The sequence below is a fragment of the Babylonia areolata genome, chromosome 22 (genome assembly GCF_041734735.1).
Source record: "Babylonia areolata isolate BAREFJ2019XMU chromosome 22, ASM4173473v1, whole genome shotgun sequence".
Lineage (NCBI taxonomy): Eukaryota > Metazoa > Mollusca > Gastropoda > Neogastropoda > Buccinidae > Babylonia > Babylonia areolata.
The window spans coordinates 14807033-14829269 of NC_134897.1; the positions used below are offsets into that span (position 1 = coordinate 14807033).

General features: G+C 43.6%; 1 protein-coding gene across 2 annotated transcripts in view; it reads left to right on the forward strand.

Moving 5' to 3' along the window:
• Positions 1 to 22237, forward strand: part of LOC143297189 (limbic system-associated membrane protein-like) — a 150176-nt gene that overhangs the window by 10549 nt on the left and 117390 nt on the right. The window contains exons 2-4 of one of the 2 annotated variants that reach the window (XM_076609392.1): positions 760 to 846; positions 1831 to 2001; positions 6191 to 8012. In XM_076609392.1, coding sequence (XP_076465507.1) covers positions 7940 to 8012 — 73 coding nt within the window. In that variant the 5' untranslated portion in view covers positions 760 to 846; positions 1831 to 2001; positions 6191 to 7939. The remainder of the gene's footprint in view (positions 1 to 759; positions 847 to 1830; positions 2002 to 6190; positions 8013 to 22237) is intronic. The other variant, XM_076609391.1, reaches the window with a different exon arrangement.

Sequence of the window (22237 nt, forward strand, 5' to 3'; positions counted from 1 at the left end):
GTGTGTGTGTGTGTGTCTCCGTCTCTCTGTCTCTCTCTGTCTCTTTCTATCTCTCTCTCTCTCTCACACACACACAGAATCATTATGAGCAACCACATGGCATCTATCTATATATCGTTGAGCAACCACATGGTATATATCTCTCTTTCTCTTTCGCCCTCTCTCTCACAGAATCTTTATGAGCAACCACATCGTATCTATCTATCGTTGAGCAACCACATGTCATCTCTCTCTCTCTCTCTCTCTCTCTCTCTCTCTCTCTCTCTCTCTATATATATATATATATATTCGAATAAACTGCTGATGTAAGACGGTATGTTCTGGATAACCAAATCCTCCCCCTGGCCCCCAAAATAAAGCACGAACAACAAAACAAAACAAATCAACACACACACACACACACACACACACACACACACACACATATATATATATATATATATATATATAGATAGATATATAACAACCCCCACACCACCACCACCCCCCCAAAAAAAGCGAAAGAAAAAAAGAACAAACATCAACAACAGCATCAACAAAAAAAGATATTCTCTTTAAAACTAAATCGAAGATATATACCTATTTTAAATCGTAAACAATTTTGAAAAGAAACAAAAAAACACAACCAAACAAAAACAAAACAAAAACACCCTCAAACCAAGATGACTTTCATACATATGTGTATAATTTGAACTCGGGAACTTATATCTAACTAATCCTTTTTTTTTTTTTTTTTTTTTTGGTTTCCAATTGTTTCAGCGTGACGCGCCCAGCGGTGGTGGTGCGTGTGGCATGTGGGCCCAGTGGGAAGGTCCGTGAATCCCCTTGTGGTTCAAATCCCGGCAGGTCTGTTGGTGTGTGAGTGTCGAGATTTTGTTGTGCCTCCAGGGGCGGTGAACTGTATAATTTATTATGTTGTACCTGGAATTACTGCTTGTCTCCGTTCGTATATGTTTGCATGCAATAGCCGAATGGTTAAAGCGCTGGACTTTCAATCTGAGGGTCCTGGGTTCGAATCTCGGTGCATCTGGTGGGTAAAGGGTGGAGATTTTTCCGATCTCCCAGGTCAACATATGTGCAGACCTGCTAGTGCCTGAACCCCCTTCGTGTGTATGCGAATGCAGAAGATCAAATACGCACGTTAAAGATCCTGTAATCCATGTCAGCGTTCGGTGGGCTATGGAAACAAGAATATACCCAGCATGCACACCCCCGAAAACGGAGTATGGCTGCCTACATGGCGGGGTAAATAAATAAAAAAACGGTCATATACGTAAAATGTTACATGTCTGTCTGAGTGTGTATGTGTGTGCGTCTGAAATCTGATTGAATGACACAGGAAACGAATGATGAGCGCCCAGTGGCAGCCGTCAGTCGGCTCTACCCAGGTAGGCAGCCTGTGGTGCAAATGTCCCCGTGTATGTAAAGCGCTTAGAGCTTGGTCTCTGACCGAGGATAGGCGCTATATAAGCCACATCAATCAATCAGTCAATCAGAGCAAATGGGCAGGTTAATAAATAAGCATCATCCCGAACCCTGTGTTGTCTTGGGGGGTTGGGAAAGAAGACAAAGTGGCCTAGTACGAGTACGGGTAATTATGGATTGAAAAAGACTGTACTGTGATTGTTGGTGTGTGTGTATGTTCGTGTGTGCATGCGTGCGCGCGCGCGTGTGTGTGTGTGTGTGTGTGTGTGTGTGTGTGTTCGTGTGTGCTTGCGTGCGTGTGTGTATGTGTGTGTGCATTTGAGTGCGCGTGCAAGATTCGAGAGAGAGAGAGAGAGAGAGAGAGAAGGTAATACCAGAATCGGAATCGCATGTCGCTGTTTTCAGCACGCTGCCGTGGAAACCGAAAGGGCTGATCAGACCACACGACGACACGGCCAGAAACTGACCCCGGTCATCACGTGACCACTGGACAGCACGTGCACTGCGGCGCGGCCGGGTCACAGGCCGTGTAGTGTCCAGTGCTGGACCCAGGGTCACTTGGTGTGTCAGTGGAAGGTGTTGTGAAGCAGCGACACACTTTATGTGTGTGTGTGTGTGTGAACGAAACCTATGTGTTACTGGAAAAAAACAGAAGAAGAAGAAGAATGCATGTATGAATACACGTAACAAAATCCGCAGTGAACGTTGTTATAAGAGACATCGGTGTTTGTTTGACTGACCGACACCAAACTTGCCCGAAGAGGTACTGTCGTTGCTGTTCAACACTGTTCGTACGTAGTCGCTTCCAGAGCAACAACTACGCAGGTTAAACATCCCCGTTGTGCCAGCGTTGCATCGTAACTGCAGTACTGCAAAAGGAAGTCCGGCCGGATCAGGAAAAAAAAAAAGGTTTTGTGAACAGTGAAGGAGAGAAGTTCTTTGTTAAAACATCAGCAGCATCAGCGACAAGAAGAAGAAGAAGAAAGGGCAACAACTTTGTTTTGAAGACATTGAGGTCCACGCTCAGATTGTGCGCGGGGAAATGGCTTGGCTGTGTTCACTGTGACGTGGTGTGCAGTGGTGCGGTGTGTAGCGGGTGGTGAGTGTGTCCGTACATACAAGGACAACAAGTTGCAAGAATACATAGCAGTATTCGGCCCAAGAAATTTGTATTTCTCTTTTTTTAATTTTTTTTTATCACAACAGGGAGAGCGCGTTGCTACACTACAGCACCACCACCACCACCCCTTTTTTTTTCTCCTGCGTGCAGTTTCATTTGTTTTTCCTATCAAAGTGGATTTTTCTACAGTATTTTGCCAGGAACAACCCTTTTGTTGCCGTGGGTTCTTTTATGTGCGCTAAGTGCATGCTAGTACACGGGACCTCAGTTTAACGTCTCATCCGAATGACTAGCGTCCAGACCACCACTCAAGGTCCAGTGGAAGGGGAGAAAATATCGGCGGCTGAGCCGTGATTCGAACCAGCGCGCTCAGATTCTCTCGCTTCCCAGGCGGACACGTTACCTCTAGGCCATCACTCCACCCTGCCCTCATCCAACGTCGAAAAGATCGAACCACATTGGTGCTGCTGTCATCTCTGTCAAAAAAACAAAAGGGAGACCCAAACTCAGAAGCCAGCGTGTGTGCACTGAAACAGGTGAAGTGTTCATCAATGTGCACGTGAAACTTTCCGATCGTGTGCGAAACAGTTGAAAGAGTTCACAATGAGCGAACAAGACACGACACCCAGCTGTTGTGAAATGACATGACGACAAACCTCTGTGTCTTTGGTGTGCTCGTAAATACGGTGATGTGTGAACTCCACTTGAGCTGAAAAACAACAACAACAACAGCAACAACAACAGCAACAACAACAAAACAACGCCCCCCACTCCCCCTCCAAAAACAAAAGACAAAACAAAAACCACCTCCTCCCTCCCCCCCAAAAAAAGAAGAAAAACCAAACAACACCCCAGCAATCACCCCACCCCCCGCCCCCATCCAACAATTACCCCCATCCAACAATTACCCCCATCCAACAGCTCAGCCCTTCCCCGAACCTTGACCCCAGACCTGAACAGTTTGACCCTGAGGGCTGCTCGCCAGGAGGGTGATAAACTTTGCTCTGCTCAGACCTGACTGGAAGTGGATGCTAACGTGGCCATCACTTTGAGATGGCCTAAGTGGTCGGCGAGGCTCTTAGCACCATAATTTGATTTGATTAGATTTGATTAGACCTCCGAAAGAAAGTGAATATTACCTAAGCTGTGACAGGTCTCTGCGTCAAGATTCAGTACCAAAGTTTACATACCCCCTTTTTTTTTTTGATCACTGTGTGTTCAACTTTGCGTTGACGGTAACGGGGACGGGGGAGAGAGAGGGGAGAGACAAGCGATACTGATCCCACGTGATGTCCAGGAAACGTGTCCAGCGTGTCACACCACCACCACCACCACCACCACCCAGTCCTCCGAACTGACCAGCCCGACACCCCCCCCACAGCGGACTGTGGCGAGGAAGACCTGTCTGACGCCACGCCGCCCAACACACGCAGAGCCAACGTCCCGGGGCCTTACGAAGTGCACGTGCATTGCTGTGCTCAAGTCTGCGGCCTGTGTGGCGGTGTGGACAGTGCGGGAAGATCTGCTGGTTGTGGTGTGTGTTGAGGGGTGGGGCGTGCCACAAAGCACAGGATCAGTGTGCGCGCTTCACACACACACACACACACACACACACGCACGCAAGGGACGAAAACCCAGCAAAAAGAAGCAGACTACAACTCCTGTGCTTTCACTCAAGCAGTTGATTTTGCCGGGTCAAGAGACATGCCCAGTCTTGAGACGTTTGGTTTCACTCCAAGCTCGGATGTACACAGATGATGATATTCTAGAAATCTTTCAAACCTGACGAAGATTTTTGGGGGAAAAAGATACAAAGACGCCAAGACAACAACGTAAACAGACAGAAATGGCTCGCGTGGTTTACGTTCTTAAGCGGATATTTTCTTTCCAACAGTGCAGACATGTTTGTGTTAAAAGCTTCCTGAACTTTGAAAGTTAACAGTTTTCGGTCTTTGAAAAATAATTCCGAATGTGAGGAGAAGTTTTAATGAAGTCACAAACCGAAAACGGCGTGTCAGCTGCAGGTTGGTTGGTTTGTTGTTTTTTCTTGAGAAAAAAAAGTGCCGACATCTGTGTTAGGTGAGTTGATTGTTAATACTGCAAGTTTGGGTAACATTTTGTGGTCGTGAAACGAAACATCACATAGCATTGTATGTTACCCTCTTCCAACTGATAATGCTTAGTTGTATTTGGAATTGAAATCGGGATTTATTCCGGTTAGAAAAAAACAACAACAAGTCTCGGTGGGGAAAAAAGATTCAGGATTCGATCACAATGTTGATTTGCATTAACTAGAAGAAGAAGAAAAAAAAAGACAGAGAGAGGAAAAAATGCAACGACTCTTCATTGAATGATACGTCAGCAGTAAAAAGAACAACAACAACAACCCCCCCAAAAAAACAACAACAAAAAACAAGAAAAAAAGCAAAAAAAAACAAAACAAAAAACCCCCCCAAACAATCGCCCCCAAGAAAACAACAACAACAACAACAACAAAACGCACACAATAACAACAACAAAAAAGATAAGAAATCTACCCACGTATAAACTGGAACAAGAAGAAGAAGAAAACAACAGCAGCATCAAAACATCTGCTCCAGCAAGCGGCAGGCAGTCAGGTTGTGTGATTAGCCGAACGTCCAGTGGGGAGAGAACGAGGAGCAGCAGCAGCAGCGGCAAAAATAAACCCGCTGGACAGTAAAAGCCGTCCAAGGCGACAGAGCAGCGCCAGCAAAAATAACAGCGCCAACGCCTGGGCGTTTTGACGACAGCGAGATTGAGACGTCATTTGGGACGGGGGAAAGTCAGCAGTAATTGACACACTGGCGGCAAGCAAGAACAAAGACAACAACAGAAAAGTTTACAGGCGAATATCAGCCAGCCGGCGAGACAGCAACAGTAACAACGGCAATTGAAGCAGCAGCAGAGGCAGAAGAAGTGGTGGTGGTGGAGGCAAGAGCAACAGGTTCCACAAGAAGAGCAACGACACAGAACTCATCCACCACCACGACCACCATCAAAACCAGGACCTTGGAAGACGACAACGATCATCTTCGCCAACTATCAACACCTAGAGAGACACACCACCTCCAACACCACCACACGAACGTAAATTCAACAAAATTTCGAACATAGCAGTTTTGATTTTATTTTATTTTTCTGCTTTTTTTTCTTTTTTTCCTTTCCCGCCACAAGGAGTTTTCGTTGTGTGAACTGTGGCTGTGGATGAAGAGGGGGTCACGTGGCCACATCACTGCAACACCGCCTGTTTTATTTAGTTAGTTTTCATCCCTCCTTCAAGGAATACACAATCCAGGACAGCTCTTTTTCATTCTTCCTGCATCTTGTCGGGCGACCAGGTTCCCCCCCCCCCCCCCCCGTACCCCCAACCTCCCGTTTGTGTTATTTCCATGCGCGCAACATGCTGACAGTCTTTCCGCTGCGGTGAATCAGAGACAGGATTTGCTTCCAGGAGCCGTTCTTATGCTGAGGACATAAGCGCATGCCTTCGAGTGTGATACGTTTTGTGTCGTGTCTTCAAATATTCTTGTCAGAAAAGACATCAGTTTAGAGCCATTCGTTCTATACTGGAGGGTATTAAAAATTATAATTCTTTGGGCATTTTTTTTACGTGTGTGTTTCCAGCATTCCATTCGTTGAGATCCAATCCAAATCCGGATTCACAAACCACGGACGCATTCGATGATAAATTGAGGGATCAGTCGTAAAACGCGGCTGAGGAAAAGCCAGAGAAACCAGCATTACTGTTTTTGTTCATCTTGTGGGGAAGAAACGGGGCATAAACATTGCATGAGATTTTTTGTGTGTGTGTGTGCTGATGTTTGACAGATTTGTCACAAGAAATGTTTATATTTAGCTTTCCGGAACATCAGTGTTGTGGGTCTTGACGCAGACGAAGGGAAACTGGTGACAACGAGGAGAATAATTTCAGTCTTGGACATGTGGTTTCGTGGAAGCGACTCATTAGTTGTGCTGTGACAGGCAATAAAAGAGAATATTTTACCGTCGCAAAGAAGCACTGAATTTATTTCATATTATTTTATTTTTTTCTATTTATATATCATTATTTTGCTGGTACAGAAGAACTGCACAAATATATTTTTGGGAAAAAGGTACCTTGTGTGGAGAGGAAGATTAATTTATTCGTCTGTTGAAAATTATTTTTAGTTCTTAAGAGAAACCAACAAGTTTTCGAAACAGTCGATGTGGGTTACGAGAGAAAGAGGTCCGTTACTGTCTTGATTGGAAACAGCCATTACATTGCACAGAGAACAAGGCTGAATTATTGACTGGGAATAACATGTATGGAGAAAGAAAATACAGGATTATGAAACGGAAAGAATCAAGATTGTGCACAGAAAAAGAGCTTGCTTGTTGGGATTAACGAGAAGTTTTCACGGAGGAAGAGAGTAACTCTTTTCCTGCAAACAAATGTAGCCTTTGCTTGGAAAGGAAAAAAAAATCCAAAAACAAACCATCACTCGCTCGGAGCCTGAAAACAGTTGTTTTGCAGAGAAAGAAAACAATAATTAGTTTTCCTTCTAAAAACAATTATAGGACATAAATAAAAGGAAAACAGACTTGTTTGGACTCTGGAGACAAACACGCTTTTGTACAGAGGAAGATAACAATGAATCAGTTCCTCTACTGCAAATAATTGGAAGCTGTGCACAGAGTTACAACTACACGCTCTTCTGGAGACAAAGAAAGACAGCTTTGTACAGTAGGAAGAAACGTTCAACCCTTCGCAGCAAACACAAAGAACTCTTCCGCACTAGGCACGGAAATACGGTATTGACGTTTCGAAGACGGCCGCTGTTCGCATTAAGAGAGCTTCGTCCATTACTTTTTATTACAGCGAATACAACCCATTGGAGACCCGCCAAAACGACCCCGGACAGACTGACAAATCGTTACGTTCATCGCAAACGTAATTTTGCACACACGCACTCAAAAGAGGTTGATGTGCGCGCGTCGAAGTGGACTTTCTTGAGACAAAAGACAGTTTCTCTCGAGAATCTTTCATTCCTTCGTCGCTAAGGTTTCGAACAGACGGGGAAGGGGGAGAAGAAAAAACCCAAGAAACAACACACCTCTGACCCCCTTGCTGAAGTTGTGAATGCAAAGACAGTGGAAAGAAGAAAGGTTTGAGACAGACGGAAAGACACTCGCTTGCTCAAGTTGTGAACAAAACAAAACAAAACAACAACAACAACAAAACACGGTGTTTTGCACGGTGGACAGAAGAGAGTGTTTCATTGGCTGATTTGAAGTCTGCCGGCATCGTACAGGCTCCCCCAGAGCGCCACCTGGGAGAGAGAAGGAAAGAGAGAGAGAGAGAGAGAAGAAGAATCAGGGGAGAGAATCGACAGGATGACGTGGTGCACACTGGTGACCGTGGGCCTGTCCTGTCTTCAGGCATTCCTCATTGCCGCTGTCAGCAGAGGTCAGTCCGTGTGTGTGTGTGTGTGTGTGTGTGTGTGTGTGTGTTGTTGTTGTTGTTGTTGTTGTTGTTGTTGTTGTGGGTGAGTGATGGGGGTGTTTGTGTGTTGGGAAGGTGGGGGGGGGGGGATTTGAATTTTTCGTTCGTCTGACTGCACCCCTCCGTCTTTCCCTCCTTGTCCTTCGTTCCTTTAATTGAGCAATTCACTGTGCAGACCCCCCTCTCTCTCTCACTCTTTCAGTCTCTTTATCTCTCCCCTTCCCCCTCTCCTCCTCTCTCTCCTTCTGTCTGTCTCTGTGAAAAAAAACATAGATAAAAAGGAAGGGCTACATATATGAATGGTCAGCCTCGACATTGTAATTATATAATGTGTTCGTATTGATGTGATGGGTTTTGATATTCAGGCATAACAATTATTTCATGATCTATCAGTTATTTAGTATGTGTTTGCATTGAAATGATGTCTGTCGATGTTACATGCGTAAATATTTATTATATGATTTATCTGAACTTTGTTGGGTTTTTTTTTTTGTGTGTACTTGTTTTTTGTGTGTGTACTGTCCAAACCTTGGAGACGAACGGCTGAAAAAAGGCACATTACCTCACCCCCCCCCCTGCACATGTACTTTAAGCTAATGACAAAGTGCCAAAGTGTCGCAAATCTCGTTTACGTTGTTTCAATTCTGTTTTTTTTCCGTTCTGTTCCATTTTATCTGTTTTGCACCATTTTGTTCCGATTAGTACCTACCATATTACTAGAGCTTTACAGTTGATCAGTGTTCAGTTCTTTCTCTCCCCATCTCTCTCCCCCCTCTCCCCCTCTCAGTTCGCTCTCTCTCTCTCTCTCTCTCCCTCTCCCTCCCTCTCTCTCTCCCCTCCCTCCTTTCCCTCTCTTTACTCCCCTCTCCCCTTCTCTCTACCCCCTCTCCCCCTCTCAGTTCACTATCTCTCTCTCTCTCCCTCTCTCTCTCTCTCTCTCCCTCTCTCTCTCTCCCTCCTTTCCCTCTCTTTACGCCCCTCTTCCCACTCTCTCCTTTCTCTCTCTTTCAGCCTCTCCTTCTTTCTCCCTCCCCTCCTCTATCTCTGTCTCTGTCTGTCTGTCTGTCTCTCGTCTCACTTTCTGTGCGTGTGTGTGTGTGTGTGTGTGTGTGTGTGTGTGTTGCGGTCTCACTGTAGTGTGTGTGTGTGTGTGTGTGTGTGTGTGTCTCTCTCTTTCGGTCTCTGTAGTGCGCGCGCGCGCGCGCGCACACACACACACACACACACACACACACACACACACACACACACACGAAAACAAGCATACGTAAGCTTGAAGAAGAGCCAGGAGTGTGGACAGACGTGTACGTTTTTTGTGTCTGTGTGCCTGTCGTCTTGCTGACACAAAGCCGTCACTTGGTGCATGTTTTCTGCGGCCATGCTCACTGCCAGGTCCGATTCTCTGATTTGTGGAGATGGTTTTCCCTTTGCTTCTTGTGGAGCCGATTCCCCGAACCCTTCCTCTGTAGCTGAGAGACTGGAAGGGAGAGTGAGAGTAAAGAGAGAGAGAGAGAGAGAGAGAGAGAGAGAGAGAGAGAGAGAGAGAGAGAGGGAGAGTAAAGGGAGAGAGAGAGACAGTGACATTGAGTGAGAGTGTAAAGGGAGAGAGGGGCAATGACATTGAGAAAGAGAGTGAGAGTAAAGAGAGAGACAGTGACATTGAGAGAGAGAGAGAAAAGAGAGAGAGCAACAATGACTGAGAGAGACAGAGAAAGAGAGAGTAAAGAGAGAGAGAGAGAGTAAAGAGAGAGAGCGACAATGACACTGAGAGAGAGAGGAAGAGAGTGAGAGTAAAGGGAGAGAGAGGAGAGAGAGAGAGAGAGAGAGAGAGAGGAAGAGAGAGTGAGAGAAAAGGGAGAGAGACAATGACATTGAGAGAGGGAGGGAGGGAGGGAGAAAGAGAGAATGACATTGAGACAGACAGACACGGACATTGTTTTATTGCCATTGACAATACTATCCTTTGGCAAGGGGGACAATGTATGAACAAAAGAATAACGGCGGTTTACAGAGAAATTGACACAATGGGTAAGAGTAAAAAGAAAATCAACGACAAACAACAACAAAATCATAAAATACAACATTCTTAAGACCAAAAAGGAAAATAAAAAAAGCTCGACCATCCAACTTTCTACAAAGTCATTCAGAATTATAAACTGTGGAACTGGCATCAGGGTAACAGTGGGTTTTTTTTTCAAGCTTGGGCGATACATTTCGCTAGTCATCTTATTCTTACTTCATCATCTATCAAAAGCGTACTGGTAATGTTCATGTTCTCTAAGTTTTCACGGTTGAAAATCAACCATTTCTTTCGAATTTCTTTATAATATTTACATAAAAAGGAAATGCGTTTCATCTTCAACTGAAGCACCACACGTAGAACAAGGGAACCGTGCGGACGTGTCGGCAGAGATCCATTTTTTTATATTAGCATTTCGGCCTAAAGTTCTAAGTCTGAATCGAGCCAGGCTTGTTCTGTGCCATTCATTACTTATTACTTTAATGTATTTTTCTGTGTGAAAAATGTCCTTAAAAGAGAGGAACCAATTGTATTTTTCTGACTCTTCAATGTGGGCATGCCAGTCCTGTTTGTACGAATCAGTTAATCTGTCTTTAAATTCTGCGAGAAATATTCGATCATTGCCAACATCCCGACACATCCAGACAACCCCAAAGGCCCGTGTGGTTAAAACATTCTTTACAAAAAAAAAAGCCCAATTTTCTTTCCCAGGATCTAACTGATTTAGCATCATCCATAAGTTTGTCTGCTTATTCTTGTCAGTGGGAGCTGTATTAATCTAAGCCAGTATCTAGTACTTTTGATCTTTGTTTTTATATGTAGTGGGTATCAACCAGTTTCACCATATGACATTTTACTGGACGAATGCAAAGGCACCGAAAGGAAGCGTTTAACTGCATACGTATGAACTTTTTTTCCTTTTCTTGATTATCGTACAGTGCCCATATTTCTGCACCGTATGTTAGAATTGGTTCAATTTGTGAGTCAAAGAGTTTCCAGAATATAGAGAAATCAATACAGTTAAGTTGGGTTTTTTTTTTAAGATCTTATAATCTCCATTACCCCCTTCTTTCCTTTTCTACAACTTTCCATCCATGCACTTCGAAGACTCAACTTAGTTGTAAACAGAAGACCTAAATATCTATAAGAATTTGTTACTTTGTTACTTTAACCTCATAGTGTCCATTAGAACTATTTTTCGTAAATTGAAAGATGCCTTTTCTTTCGTAAAGCCATTACACTCGTTTTCTCCAGATTTACCGTCAAATCTAACCTGTCAGCCTCGAAATTTGACATTGAGGTAGAGAGAGAGAGGGAGATAGAGAGGGAGAGAGAGAGTGAGAGTAAAGGGAGAGAGAATGACATTGAGAAAGAGAGGGAGAGAGAATGACATTGAGAGAGAGAGAGAGAGAGAGGGAGAGAGAGACATTGAGAGAGAGAGATAGTGAGAGTAAAGGGAGAGAGATAGAGATGCAATGACATTGAGAGAGAGAGAGAGAGAGAGAGAGAGAGAGAGAGAGAGAGAGTAAAGGGGGAGAGAGAGAGACAATGACATTGAGAGAGAGAGATAGAGTGAAGGGGGAGAGAGAGAGGGACAATGCCATTGAGAGAGAGAGAGTAAAGGTGGAGAGAGACAATGATATTGACAGACTGTGAGAGTGATAGTAAAGGGAGAGAGAGAGACAATGCCATTGAGAGAGAGACAGACAGACAGATAGAGACAGAGACAGAGAACTGAAAACTCAGAGAAATAACAGAACTTGATTTCTCCAGGATTTCTGGCACAGTCTTTTCTTTCAGCCTGACCCTGAGAGGCAGAGAGAGACAGACACAGAGAGACAGACACAGAGAGACAGAGACAGAGAGAGAGAACTAAAAACTCGGAGAAATAACAGAACTTGATTTTTCCAGGATTTCTGGGCATGGCCTTTTCTTTCAGCCTGACCCTGAGAGGCAGAGAGGGTATAACTTTGTGACATGAAATCCCAGCGTCACCCTTCTCGCACTGACTGACCCTGAGAGGCAGAGACAGAGAGAACGAGAGACAGACATAGAGAGAGGGTATATAACTTTGTGACATGAAATCCCAGCGTCACCCTTCTCGCACTGACTGACCCTGAGAGACAGAGAAAGAGAGAACGAGAGACAGACACAGAGAGAGGGTATATAACTTTGTGACATGAAATCCCAGCGTCACCCTTCTCGCACTGACAAACAGGCATGTGTGTCAAGTGGTATTGGATCAGAGTTGAGTTGAGAAAAGTTATACAGCTGACTGTATCACCCAGGCAGTAGGTTTGCAATTTGTCCGTCTGTCGACCACTGTGTCTGTGGCGTGACTTTGTCCAGCTCTTGTTCCAGACTGGGTTGGACGTGTCGTCTGCTGTGTCTGCGGACACACACACTTACAACCCCCCCCCCCCCCCCCCGCCCCACCCATCCCCGCAATCCCCCAACCTAGCCCCCCTCCCCCCACGCAGGGGGTGAGGGTTGGGGGTTAGGGATGGGGTTGATGTAAGAGAGAGAGAGAGAGAGAGAGAGAGAGAGAGAGAGTGTGTGTGTGTGTGTGTTCGTTCTTTAATTTAGCGTTTTTTCACTATCAGTGATATTAGACGTGCGTGGCGTGCGTGCGTGCGTGAGTGAGTGAGTGTGTGTGTGTGTGAGTTGTGTGTGTGTGTTGGGTGGGTGGGTGGGTGTAAGAGAGAGTGCAGGTGTTGTGGGTATATCTATCTATATACTTATGATGATAATAATAATAATATTGATAATAATAATAATAATAAGTAGTTGTTGATGACTAGGATCTTGGCCATGGTTTTAAGTACAGAATGTCAAAACTTTGAATTATTCGTCTTTTTTTCTTTTCTTTTTCTTTATTGATTTTTTTTAATACGTCAGTGCCGTTTCCTTCTGACAAACATTGGTTGTTGATATGTCCGGGTATGATATGAGGAGTTGTCAGGTCAGTTCATGCAGTGTGTTGCCCACTCGATTGTTGGGGCTAATTACGCGTTAAAAAAAAACAGAAGAAAAAAAAGAAGAAAGTCAAAAACAAAAACAAAACAACACACACACGCACGCACGCACGCACGCACGCACGCACGCACACACACACACACACACACACACACACACACACACACACACCACAGGAAAACCCAAAGAGAGGACATCTGTTTCGTTTCTCGCCACACGCACTGTTGATTGTAGACATGTAATTAAAGTCTTAACTCCCACACTTGAATGGTATAAATAAAGTGACAAGTAAATAGATAAATAAATAAATAAATAAATAAATAAATAGATGAATAAAAAAAAAAAAGGCTCCTGGTGGGGTGTGGGGGGTGGGGTTGGAGGGTGGGGGGTAGGGGTGGGGGACTTGTGACTTAGGGGAGACGTAGGCAAAAGAGGGAAAGCCCCAGTTTTCAGTTCTAATTTTTTCAAGGAGGCGTCACTGCGTTCGGACAAATCCATATAATTATAAGCTACGCCACTTCTGCTGGGCAGAAGTGTACCTATCAGAGTTGATTTTGTTTTCTACAGAATTTAGTCAAAGAGTACATCCCATTTGTTGCCATGGGTTCTTTTTTCAGAACACCAATTGCGTCTGCACACGGGACCTGGGTTTATCAGCTCATACGAAAGACTAGACGCACAGTTTGATTTTTTTTCCCAGTCAAACTTTGGAGAAAGGGCGAGAGCGAGAATCGAACCCAGACCCTCACGGACACTGTATAGGCAGATGAGAGTCTTAACCCTTTTGCCTGGGAAAACCCGAAAGACCAAATCCAAACCAAGAGTTATCTTAGCTCTGTAATGGAATGGAACGAAAAGGGTTGGGACACTGGTGACCACAGAGCATTGTATATAAAGGGGTCTTTGTAGAGACAGTGGTGAAATGTTTGTGTGCCTGATGTGTAAATTAGGGTAGTCAGTTACATTGTTTGAAGCTGAATGTACATTGCAGTAGTCAGTTATTAACGATGTTTGAAGCTGAACGTACATTGCAGTAGTCAGTTATTAACAATGTTTGAAGCTGAATGTACATTGCAGTAGTCAGTTATTAACAATGTTTGAAGCTGAATGTACATTGCAGTAGTCAGTTATTAACAATGTTTGAAGCTGAATGTACACTGCAGTAGTCAGTTATTAACAATGTTTGAAGCTGAATGTACATTGCAGTAGTCAGTTACAATGTTTGAAGCTGAATGTACACTGCAGTAGTCAGTTATTAACAATGTTTGAAGCTGAATGTACACTGCAGTAGTCAGTTATTAACAATGTTTGAAGCTGAATGTACATTGCAGTAGTCAGTTACAATGTTTGAAGCTGAATGTACACTGCAGTAGTCAGTTATTAACAATGTTTGAAGCTGAATGTACACTGCAGTAGTCAGTTATTAACAATGTTTGAAGCTGAATGTACATTGCAGTAGTCAGTTACAATGTTTGAAGCTGAATGTACACTGCAGTAGTCAGTTATTAACAATGTTTGAAGCTGAATGTACATTGCAGTAGTCAGTTGTTAACAATGTTTGAAGCTGAATGTACACTGCAGTAGTCAGTTATTAACAATGTTTGAAGCTGAATGTACATTGCAGTAGTCAGTTATTAACAATGTTTGAAGCTGAATGTACATTGCAGTAGTCAGTTATTAACAATGTTTGAAGCTGAATGTACATTGCAGTAGTCAGTTATTAACAATGTTTGAAGCTGAATGTACACTGCAGTAGTCAGTTATTAACAATGTTTGAAGCTGAATGTACATTGCAGTAGTCAGTTATTAACAATGTTTGAAGCTGAATGTACACTGCAGTAGTCAGTTATTAACAATGTTTGAAGCTGAATGTACATTGCAGTAGTCAGTTACAATGTTTGAAGCTGAATGTACATTGCACTGGTCAGTTAACAATATTTGAAGCTGATTGTACATTGCACTGGTCAGTTAACAATGTTTGAAGCTGAATGTACATTGCAGTAGTCAGTTAACAATGTTTGAAGCTGAATGTACACTGCAGTAGTCAGTTATTAACAATGTTTGAAGCTGAATGTACATTGCAGTAGTCAGTTATTAACAATGTTTGAAGCTGAATGTACATTGCAGTAGTCAGTTACAATGTTTGAAGCTGAATGTACATTGCAGTAGTCAGTTATTAACAATGTTTGAAGCTGAATGTACATTGCACTGGTCAGTTAACAATGTTTGAAGCTGAATGTACATTGCAGTAGTCAGTTACAATGCTTCAAGTAAAATACTGTCAACGATGGGCACAGTATCAGTATCAGTATCAGTAGCTCAAGGAGGCGTTACCGCGTTCGGTCAAATCCATATACGCTACACCACATCTGCCAAGCAGATGCCTGACCAGCAGCGTAACCCAACGCGCTTAGTCAGGCCTTGAGAAAAAAAGAAAAGAAAAAGATAAAATAAAATAAATAAATCAGATAGAATAAATAAATTTTAAAATAAAATAGAATAAAAAAAAAAGACAAATAAATAAAGATAATAATGATGATGATGATGATGATGATGATGATAATAATTATAATAATAATAATAATAATAATAATAATAATAATGATTATTATTATTATTATTATTATTATTATGGTATTTATAAGGCGCAAAATCTTGATGAAATCAACTCTGAGCGCACAAAACAAAACAAAAAAAAAAAAAAAAAAAAAGCCGAGTGGTTAAAGCGGTGGACTTTCAGTCTAAGGGTTCAGGGTTCGGATCCTAGTCACTTACGGCCTGTGGGTCAAGTTCAAGTGTAGAATTTTTTTTCCTTCCCGACACCCCGGGTGAAAAGATGTGTTAACCTGCATGAAGCCCTTTCGTGTGTCTACGCATGCATAACAATCATATACGCACTTAAAAAAAAAAAAAAAAAAAAAAAAAAAAAAAAAAAAATCCTGTAATCCACGTCACCATTCGATGGGTTGTATAGAAACAGTAAAATAGCATGTAGGAAATCAAACACGCACTATAAAAATCCTGTAATTCACGCCAGCGTTCGATGGGTTATGGAAACAGTAACATAAACCAAAATACGCATTTTGAAAAGCCTGAAATCCACGTCAGTGCTGGATGGGTTATAATAATTATATGGAAACATTAACATTGCACGCAGGAAATCAAACACGCACTTCTAATAAATCCTGTAATCCAAGCTAGCGCTCGATGGGTTACAGAAACAGTAAGATACCAAGCATGCAAACCCCTGAAAACGGAGTCATGCACGTTAAAGTCCATTTACTCATATGAGCGAACATAGGAGTTGCAGCCCAGAAATGCAGAAGAAGAAGAAGAAGAGGAGGAGGAGGAGGAAGAAGAAGAAGAGAAGGAAGTAGACGAAGAGGAAGAAGAAACAGAGGAAGAAGAGGAGGAAGAAGCATAAGAGAAAGAAGAGTAGGAAGCATAAGAGGAAGAAGAGTAGGAAGAAGCAGAGGAAGAAGAGTAGGAAGAAGCAGAGGAAGAAGAGGAGGAAGAAGCAGAAGAGGAAGAAGAGGAAGAAGAAGCGGAGGAAGAAGCAGAAGAGGAGGAAGAAGCAGAGGAAGAAGAGGAGGAAGAAGCAGAGGAAGAAGAAGAGGAGAAAGAAGCAGAAGAGGAAGAAGAAGAGGAAGGAGAGGAGGAAGAAGCTGAGGAAGAAGAAGAAGAAGAAGAAGAAGAAGAGGAGGAAGAAGAGGAGGAAGAAGCAGAAGAGGAAGAAGCAGAGGAAGAAGAGGAGGAAGAAGCAGAGGAAGAAGAAGAGGAGAAAGAAGCAGAAGAGGAAGAAGTGCCTGACCATGTTGTTGTCGAAGGGTAAGGTCTTCCAGGACGCCTGGCAGTTTCTGGTCCAATGTTTTGAAAGCTTCCGGAAAGGGGGTTGGGCCACGGTGGGTGGGTGGGTGGGTGGGTTGGGGTTCCCCCGACAAGGGCTTAGCTTGGAAGGGGGAGGACTCTAAGTGACCTGAATGATGGAAAGGGACGGCACTGCTACCAGACTCGCATCCCAACCCTTCCCCCCCCCCCAGCCCCCCACTCCACATAGCCCCCCCACCCTGGCGTCAGTGAGAAGCGAAGCAGCAGGCAGCTACATTGGTTGGGCTCTGATAGTATTTTTTTTTCTTTTTCTTTTTCTCCCCCCCCCTACACCCCCCCCCCTTCCCCCCCCCCCCCCCCCCCCCCCAAACCACCCCGTAGCGTCCAACTGGCCGCTTAGGAAAACACGATGTCCCGGGACCCGGATAATTATCCGCTAATGGAAAGTCGGGTGTGTGTCGTGCCGTCCGGGGCTTTTTTTCCCCCCACTGGCTGTGGGGGGAAGGAGGGGGGGGGGGGGAGCGGAGGGGCGGGGGGTCCTATCTTGTGGACTGGGGCATCAGGGCCGGTAAGTAAAGGATAACACTGGCAGTGGGCGATACGTGGAGGGGGGGGGGGGGGCGCGGGGGGTGGGAGTGGGGGGTGGGGGTGGGGGGAGTAGGCAGAGCGGGGAGGAGGAAGTGGAGGGGAGGGAGGGAGGGAACCATTTCGTGATGGACATGCACCATCGTTGTACATGTTGGTACTGTGTGGGTTTCTTTTTCACGTGGAAAGTTTGTAACAACACACGCTAGACATGACTTTTTGTTATTATGTAAGGCAATGATTATATCTGTGTATGTATATATATATATATATATTTTTTTCCCCCCCGAAACACAGGACTAGAATGGTGGTCTGGTGGACAGGGTGCTTAGACACGAAGGGAAGGCATCGGGTTCCATTCTGTGGAGAAGGAGGAAGTTGCCTCTGTAAAGTTGTGTTCAGAATTCAGTTTGATTGGAAACAAAAGGCATTGAGGCAGACAGGGAAGGAGAAGAGGCAGTAAAGGTGGCGATGCACAGTGGTTAATTGGTTCTGCTCGAGGAAGGTTGTTCCAAGTTTACATTTTTTTTGTTTTTGAAGCAAACTCATTTTTGACTCACTTGTGTAAACAAAGTGAGTCTATGTTTTAACCCGGTGGTCGGTTGGCTGTGTGTGTGTCCGTGTGTCTGTGTGTCCGTGGTAAACTTTAACATTGACATTTTCTCTGCAAATACTTTGTCAGTTGACACCAAATTTGGCATAAAAATAGGAAAAATTCAGTTCTTCCAGTCTTGTTCAAAACAGTATTGCACCTCTGGGATGGGCACAAAAAATAAAAAAGAAGCCTAATTATATGCAAACTGCATTTACTGTTATATTTATATTTTTTGTATTCTCTAAACTTGGCACTTTGACTTCTTATTCTGACACAACAACAAGAGCAGTCATTATCATTTTTTGTCCAAACAGGAACTTCTTTTGCAAAGCATGGAATTTTTATTTATTTTGCAAACGTTTTGGTGCAGAGTGTAAAAAAGGGAAATTACTCTGTAATTAATGCTAGGGGACTTAATTTATCACAAGTGAGTCTTGAAGGCCTTGCCTCTCTTGTCTTCGTTTAATTTCCAAGCTGTGAAAACCTGGTTCCATCATTAGGATGAGAGATAAACCGAGGTCCCGTGTGCAGCATGCACTTAGCGCACATAAAAGAACCCACGGCAACAAAAGGGTTGCTCCTGGCAAAATTCTGTAGAAAAATCCACTTCGATAGGAAAAACAAATAAAACTGCACGCAGAAAAAAATACAAAAAAGAAATTGGGTGGCGCTGTAGTGCAGCGACACGCTCTCCCTGGGGAGAGCAGCCCGAATTTCACACCGAGAAATCTGTTGCGATTAAAAGAAATACAAATACAAATAAAAGCAATACTCCCCTTGTGTAATAGCCGTAAACATCAAAAGTGATATGAACCCACACATGAACGACTTGAGATAGTGACAAAGCACACATTTTAGGTAAAGTGAATAGAGGCGTGCACGAAGAGATGGGACTGCATTAAAGCTAACGGTAGTATACGAATATACTATTCAATATTGGGAAAGATAACTTCATAGGATTGAATGGTCCACATCTCATCTTGGAAACAAGAGAAGCAAAGCCATCTGTGAATCGCGTGTGGTTCCAACTAAGTTGGCCATACGTAGAATGCTATTGACTGAAACCATTTATTGTCAGATTAACTGTTTGTTGTACTGACATTTTCGTAACCATTTGAATAAAATATTAACTGAGCAACACAAAGAAATTCTAATTTGAGAAAAAAAAAAAAAAAAAAAAGGAAAGAAAAAAAAAGAAGATATGAATTTAAAAAGAACGTATTTAACAACTCAATTTACCAAAGTTCATTAATATCATGATCTCAAAAAATATTCTAACGCACACACATACTCACATACGTGTATCCCCCAGCCTCTCCCTACATACATCCATGCATGCACACAAACGCCCATTCAAATTCCCCCACCTCATTCCCCTACCCACTCACTCACATACACACACACACCCACACTCACACTGTCTCTCACTCTTTCTCATTAAATTAAGGTTATGGAATGCTATTGTTGAGGTGAGGAGGGGAGTCTTCTTTTTTTTTCTTTTCTTTTCTTTTTTTCTTCTTCCAAGTTTACACTGAGAAATCCGATGTGAACAAAAAGTAAGACGATGTTTTTGATTTTATGACCAGGGACTTAAGATGTACAAAAGATCGGTCAGACATTGGCTTCGTCCAGAGTATGTATGACAGAAGTTTACATTTCAAAAACAAGAGTAAAAAAAAAGTATTCTTATCATATGATCGTTATAACATGGATACCTATTTGTATATCCTTCAGCAGAGGCTTATTGCAATGTCTGTAAGACGGTTTGTGCTGTTTTGTCCTTGCAATCGAGTATGATAATGTGTAAACCGAGTGTATGTTTGCAGAACTTGGAATGGGTGGCGTGAGAATAATTCCACTGAAACGGTGCAGATGACGAGAAAAAACAAAACAAAACAAACAAAAACACGAACACACACACACACTCTCACACACACACACACACACACAAACTCCCAAAACACGCCCACTCGCACACACAGACACACACAGGCACACACGCACATACAGACCAACACACACACTCACAGACACACACACGCACACACACAAGTTTTCAGCCCACCCAATGAGCAACACCAGTTGTGGAGTGATTGTCGTAAAGTGTTGACAATGAAAATCAGCTTTGTAATTTCCAAATGCTTGATCTATTCTCATCCAAACACTGTAATGGTGTAGTTTTAGAATTGTAAACTGTAGCATTATGTGTGACGAGAAGACATAAGCTTTGGGTCAGTTGAAATCGTTAGACTGACCAACAGTTAAAGAAAAATCAAGTATGCTTCTCACTGATTTAAGTATGTGTGTAAGCACAACAAATATAATATTGCAGCGAACGACACAGAGACTTGATTCACGGAATGTTTCAGTTTCAGTACTCGAGGAGGCGTCACTGCGTTCGGACAAATCCATATACGCTACGCCACATCTGCCAAGCAGATGCCTGACCAGCAGCGTAACCCAACGCGCTTAGTCAGGCCTTGAGAAAAAAAGAAGAAAAAAAGATAAGCTTACATAAATAAATAAATAATAATTATGATATAAAAAAGGTAGTAGTAAATGAAAATAATTATAAAAAAAAATAAATAAAAAAACACACAAAAAAACAAATAAATAAATAAGTAAATAAGACAACAATGATGATAAATAAGCAAATAAATGTAAAACATGAAGACACACATTCACGGAATGTTTGGAGGATATTTAGAAGGGGCGCACATTCAGACTTGGAATGGCGTTGTGCATTATGCCTGAGTCATTGAAAGGCAGCAGGTTAGTAGCGAAAAAGGAGTCTGCTATACAGCTTGTGCGTGAAGCAGTATCTGAAGCCAGCTGAGCGCATGGCTGAAAAAAAAAAAATCCAAAAACCCACCACAGGCTTACTATGATCTGTGTAGAAATAAGGCTTGCTGGGCTTACTGTATAGCACAAAGGCTTACTGAATCTTGACAGAAGCTCCCCCCTCCCCGCCCCTCCTGCCTTTATTCTTTACCTTCCTTCCTTTGTCTCTGATGACACGAAATGACGTAATAACATCGGCGCGACGTGACGCATCTTTTCTCAGGCACAGTCATACGTGCCGAAAACCGTAAACGGAGACGATCCATTTGTGGGGGAAAGAAAAAAGAAAAAAAAAGAAAAAAAAAAAATCGGACATCGAAATCCAGTCCATATTGCTGGGGGAAGAGAGGGTTGGTGGGGGATGGGGGTGTGGGGTGGGGGTGGAAGCGGAGGTGATCAGGAGGAGGAGGAGGAGGAGGAGGAAATTGACGCTGTGTAGGGAAGAAGAAAGACCACAAACACTTGAACAATGTGGCTCCCTTGACAGTTTAATGAGATGAATGAACGAGTAAACACTTTAACTTCCGCCTTCTGTTCAGCTGGTCAGTCAGCCGGCCTGCCAGTCACCCACTCAGTGACTCATTGACCTATCTGTGTACGAAAAGTACTCTTGGACCTCCATCGCATGCCCTTACACTCGCGTGCAGGCGCGAGCGAGCGCGTGCGCGTGTGCGCGTACACATACAATGGCACACACACGCACAGGCAAACACACACACACACACACGCGCGCGCGCGCACACACACAGAGCCATATATTCACTTCCACTCACCCATTTACTTTGTATTTTTCCACACATATATACATACATACAGACAGACAGACAGACACACACACACACACACACACACACACACACACACACAAATTGACATGTAATATTGCCAGAGCAGAGCTTTATTTCTCTTGTCTTCTATTCCCTTTTTGTCCTCCTAGCCCCGCCCCCCCCCCACCTCCGCGAATACCCCCTTCTCCCCTCCACCGACTATTCCCCCCTCCCCCACCCCCCACCCCCCCACCCCGCACTCTCTGGCCGGCCGACAAGCAGGATATTGGTGGGGGTGGGGATGGGGGAGCGTTGGCATATGGGACCACTGATGGGGGAGGGTGTGTTGTGTGTGCGGGTGGGGGTAGGGGGGGAGGAGGGGAGGGGAAAGGGGGGACAGGGGAGGCGGTGTTGACAGAGAAAACAGGTGTCCTGAAACACGAAGCTGTGTGAGGCAGTGGCCACTTCTATCTGTCATTCTGTGTATACGTATCTATGTATGTGTGCCCGAGTGTGTGTGTGTGTGTGTGTGTGTGTGTGTGTGTGTGTGTTCATAATATATAAAATTATGTGCAGT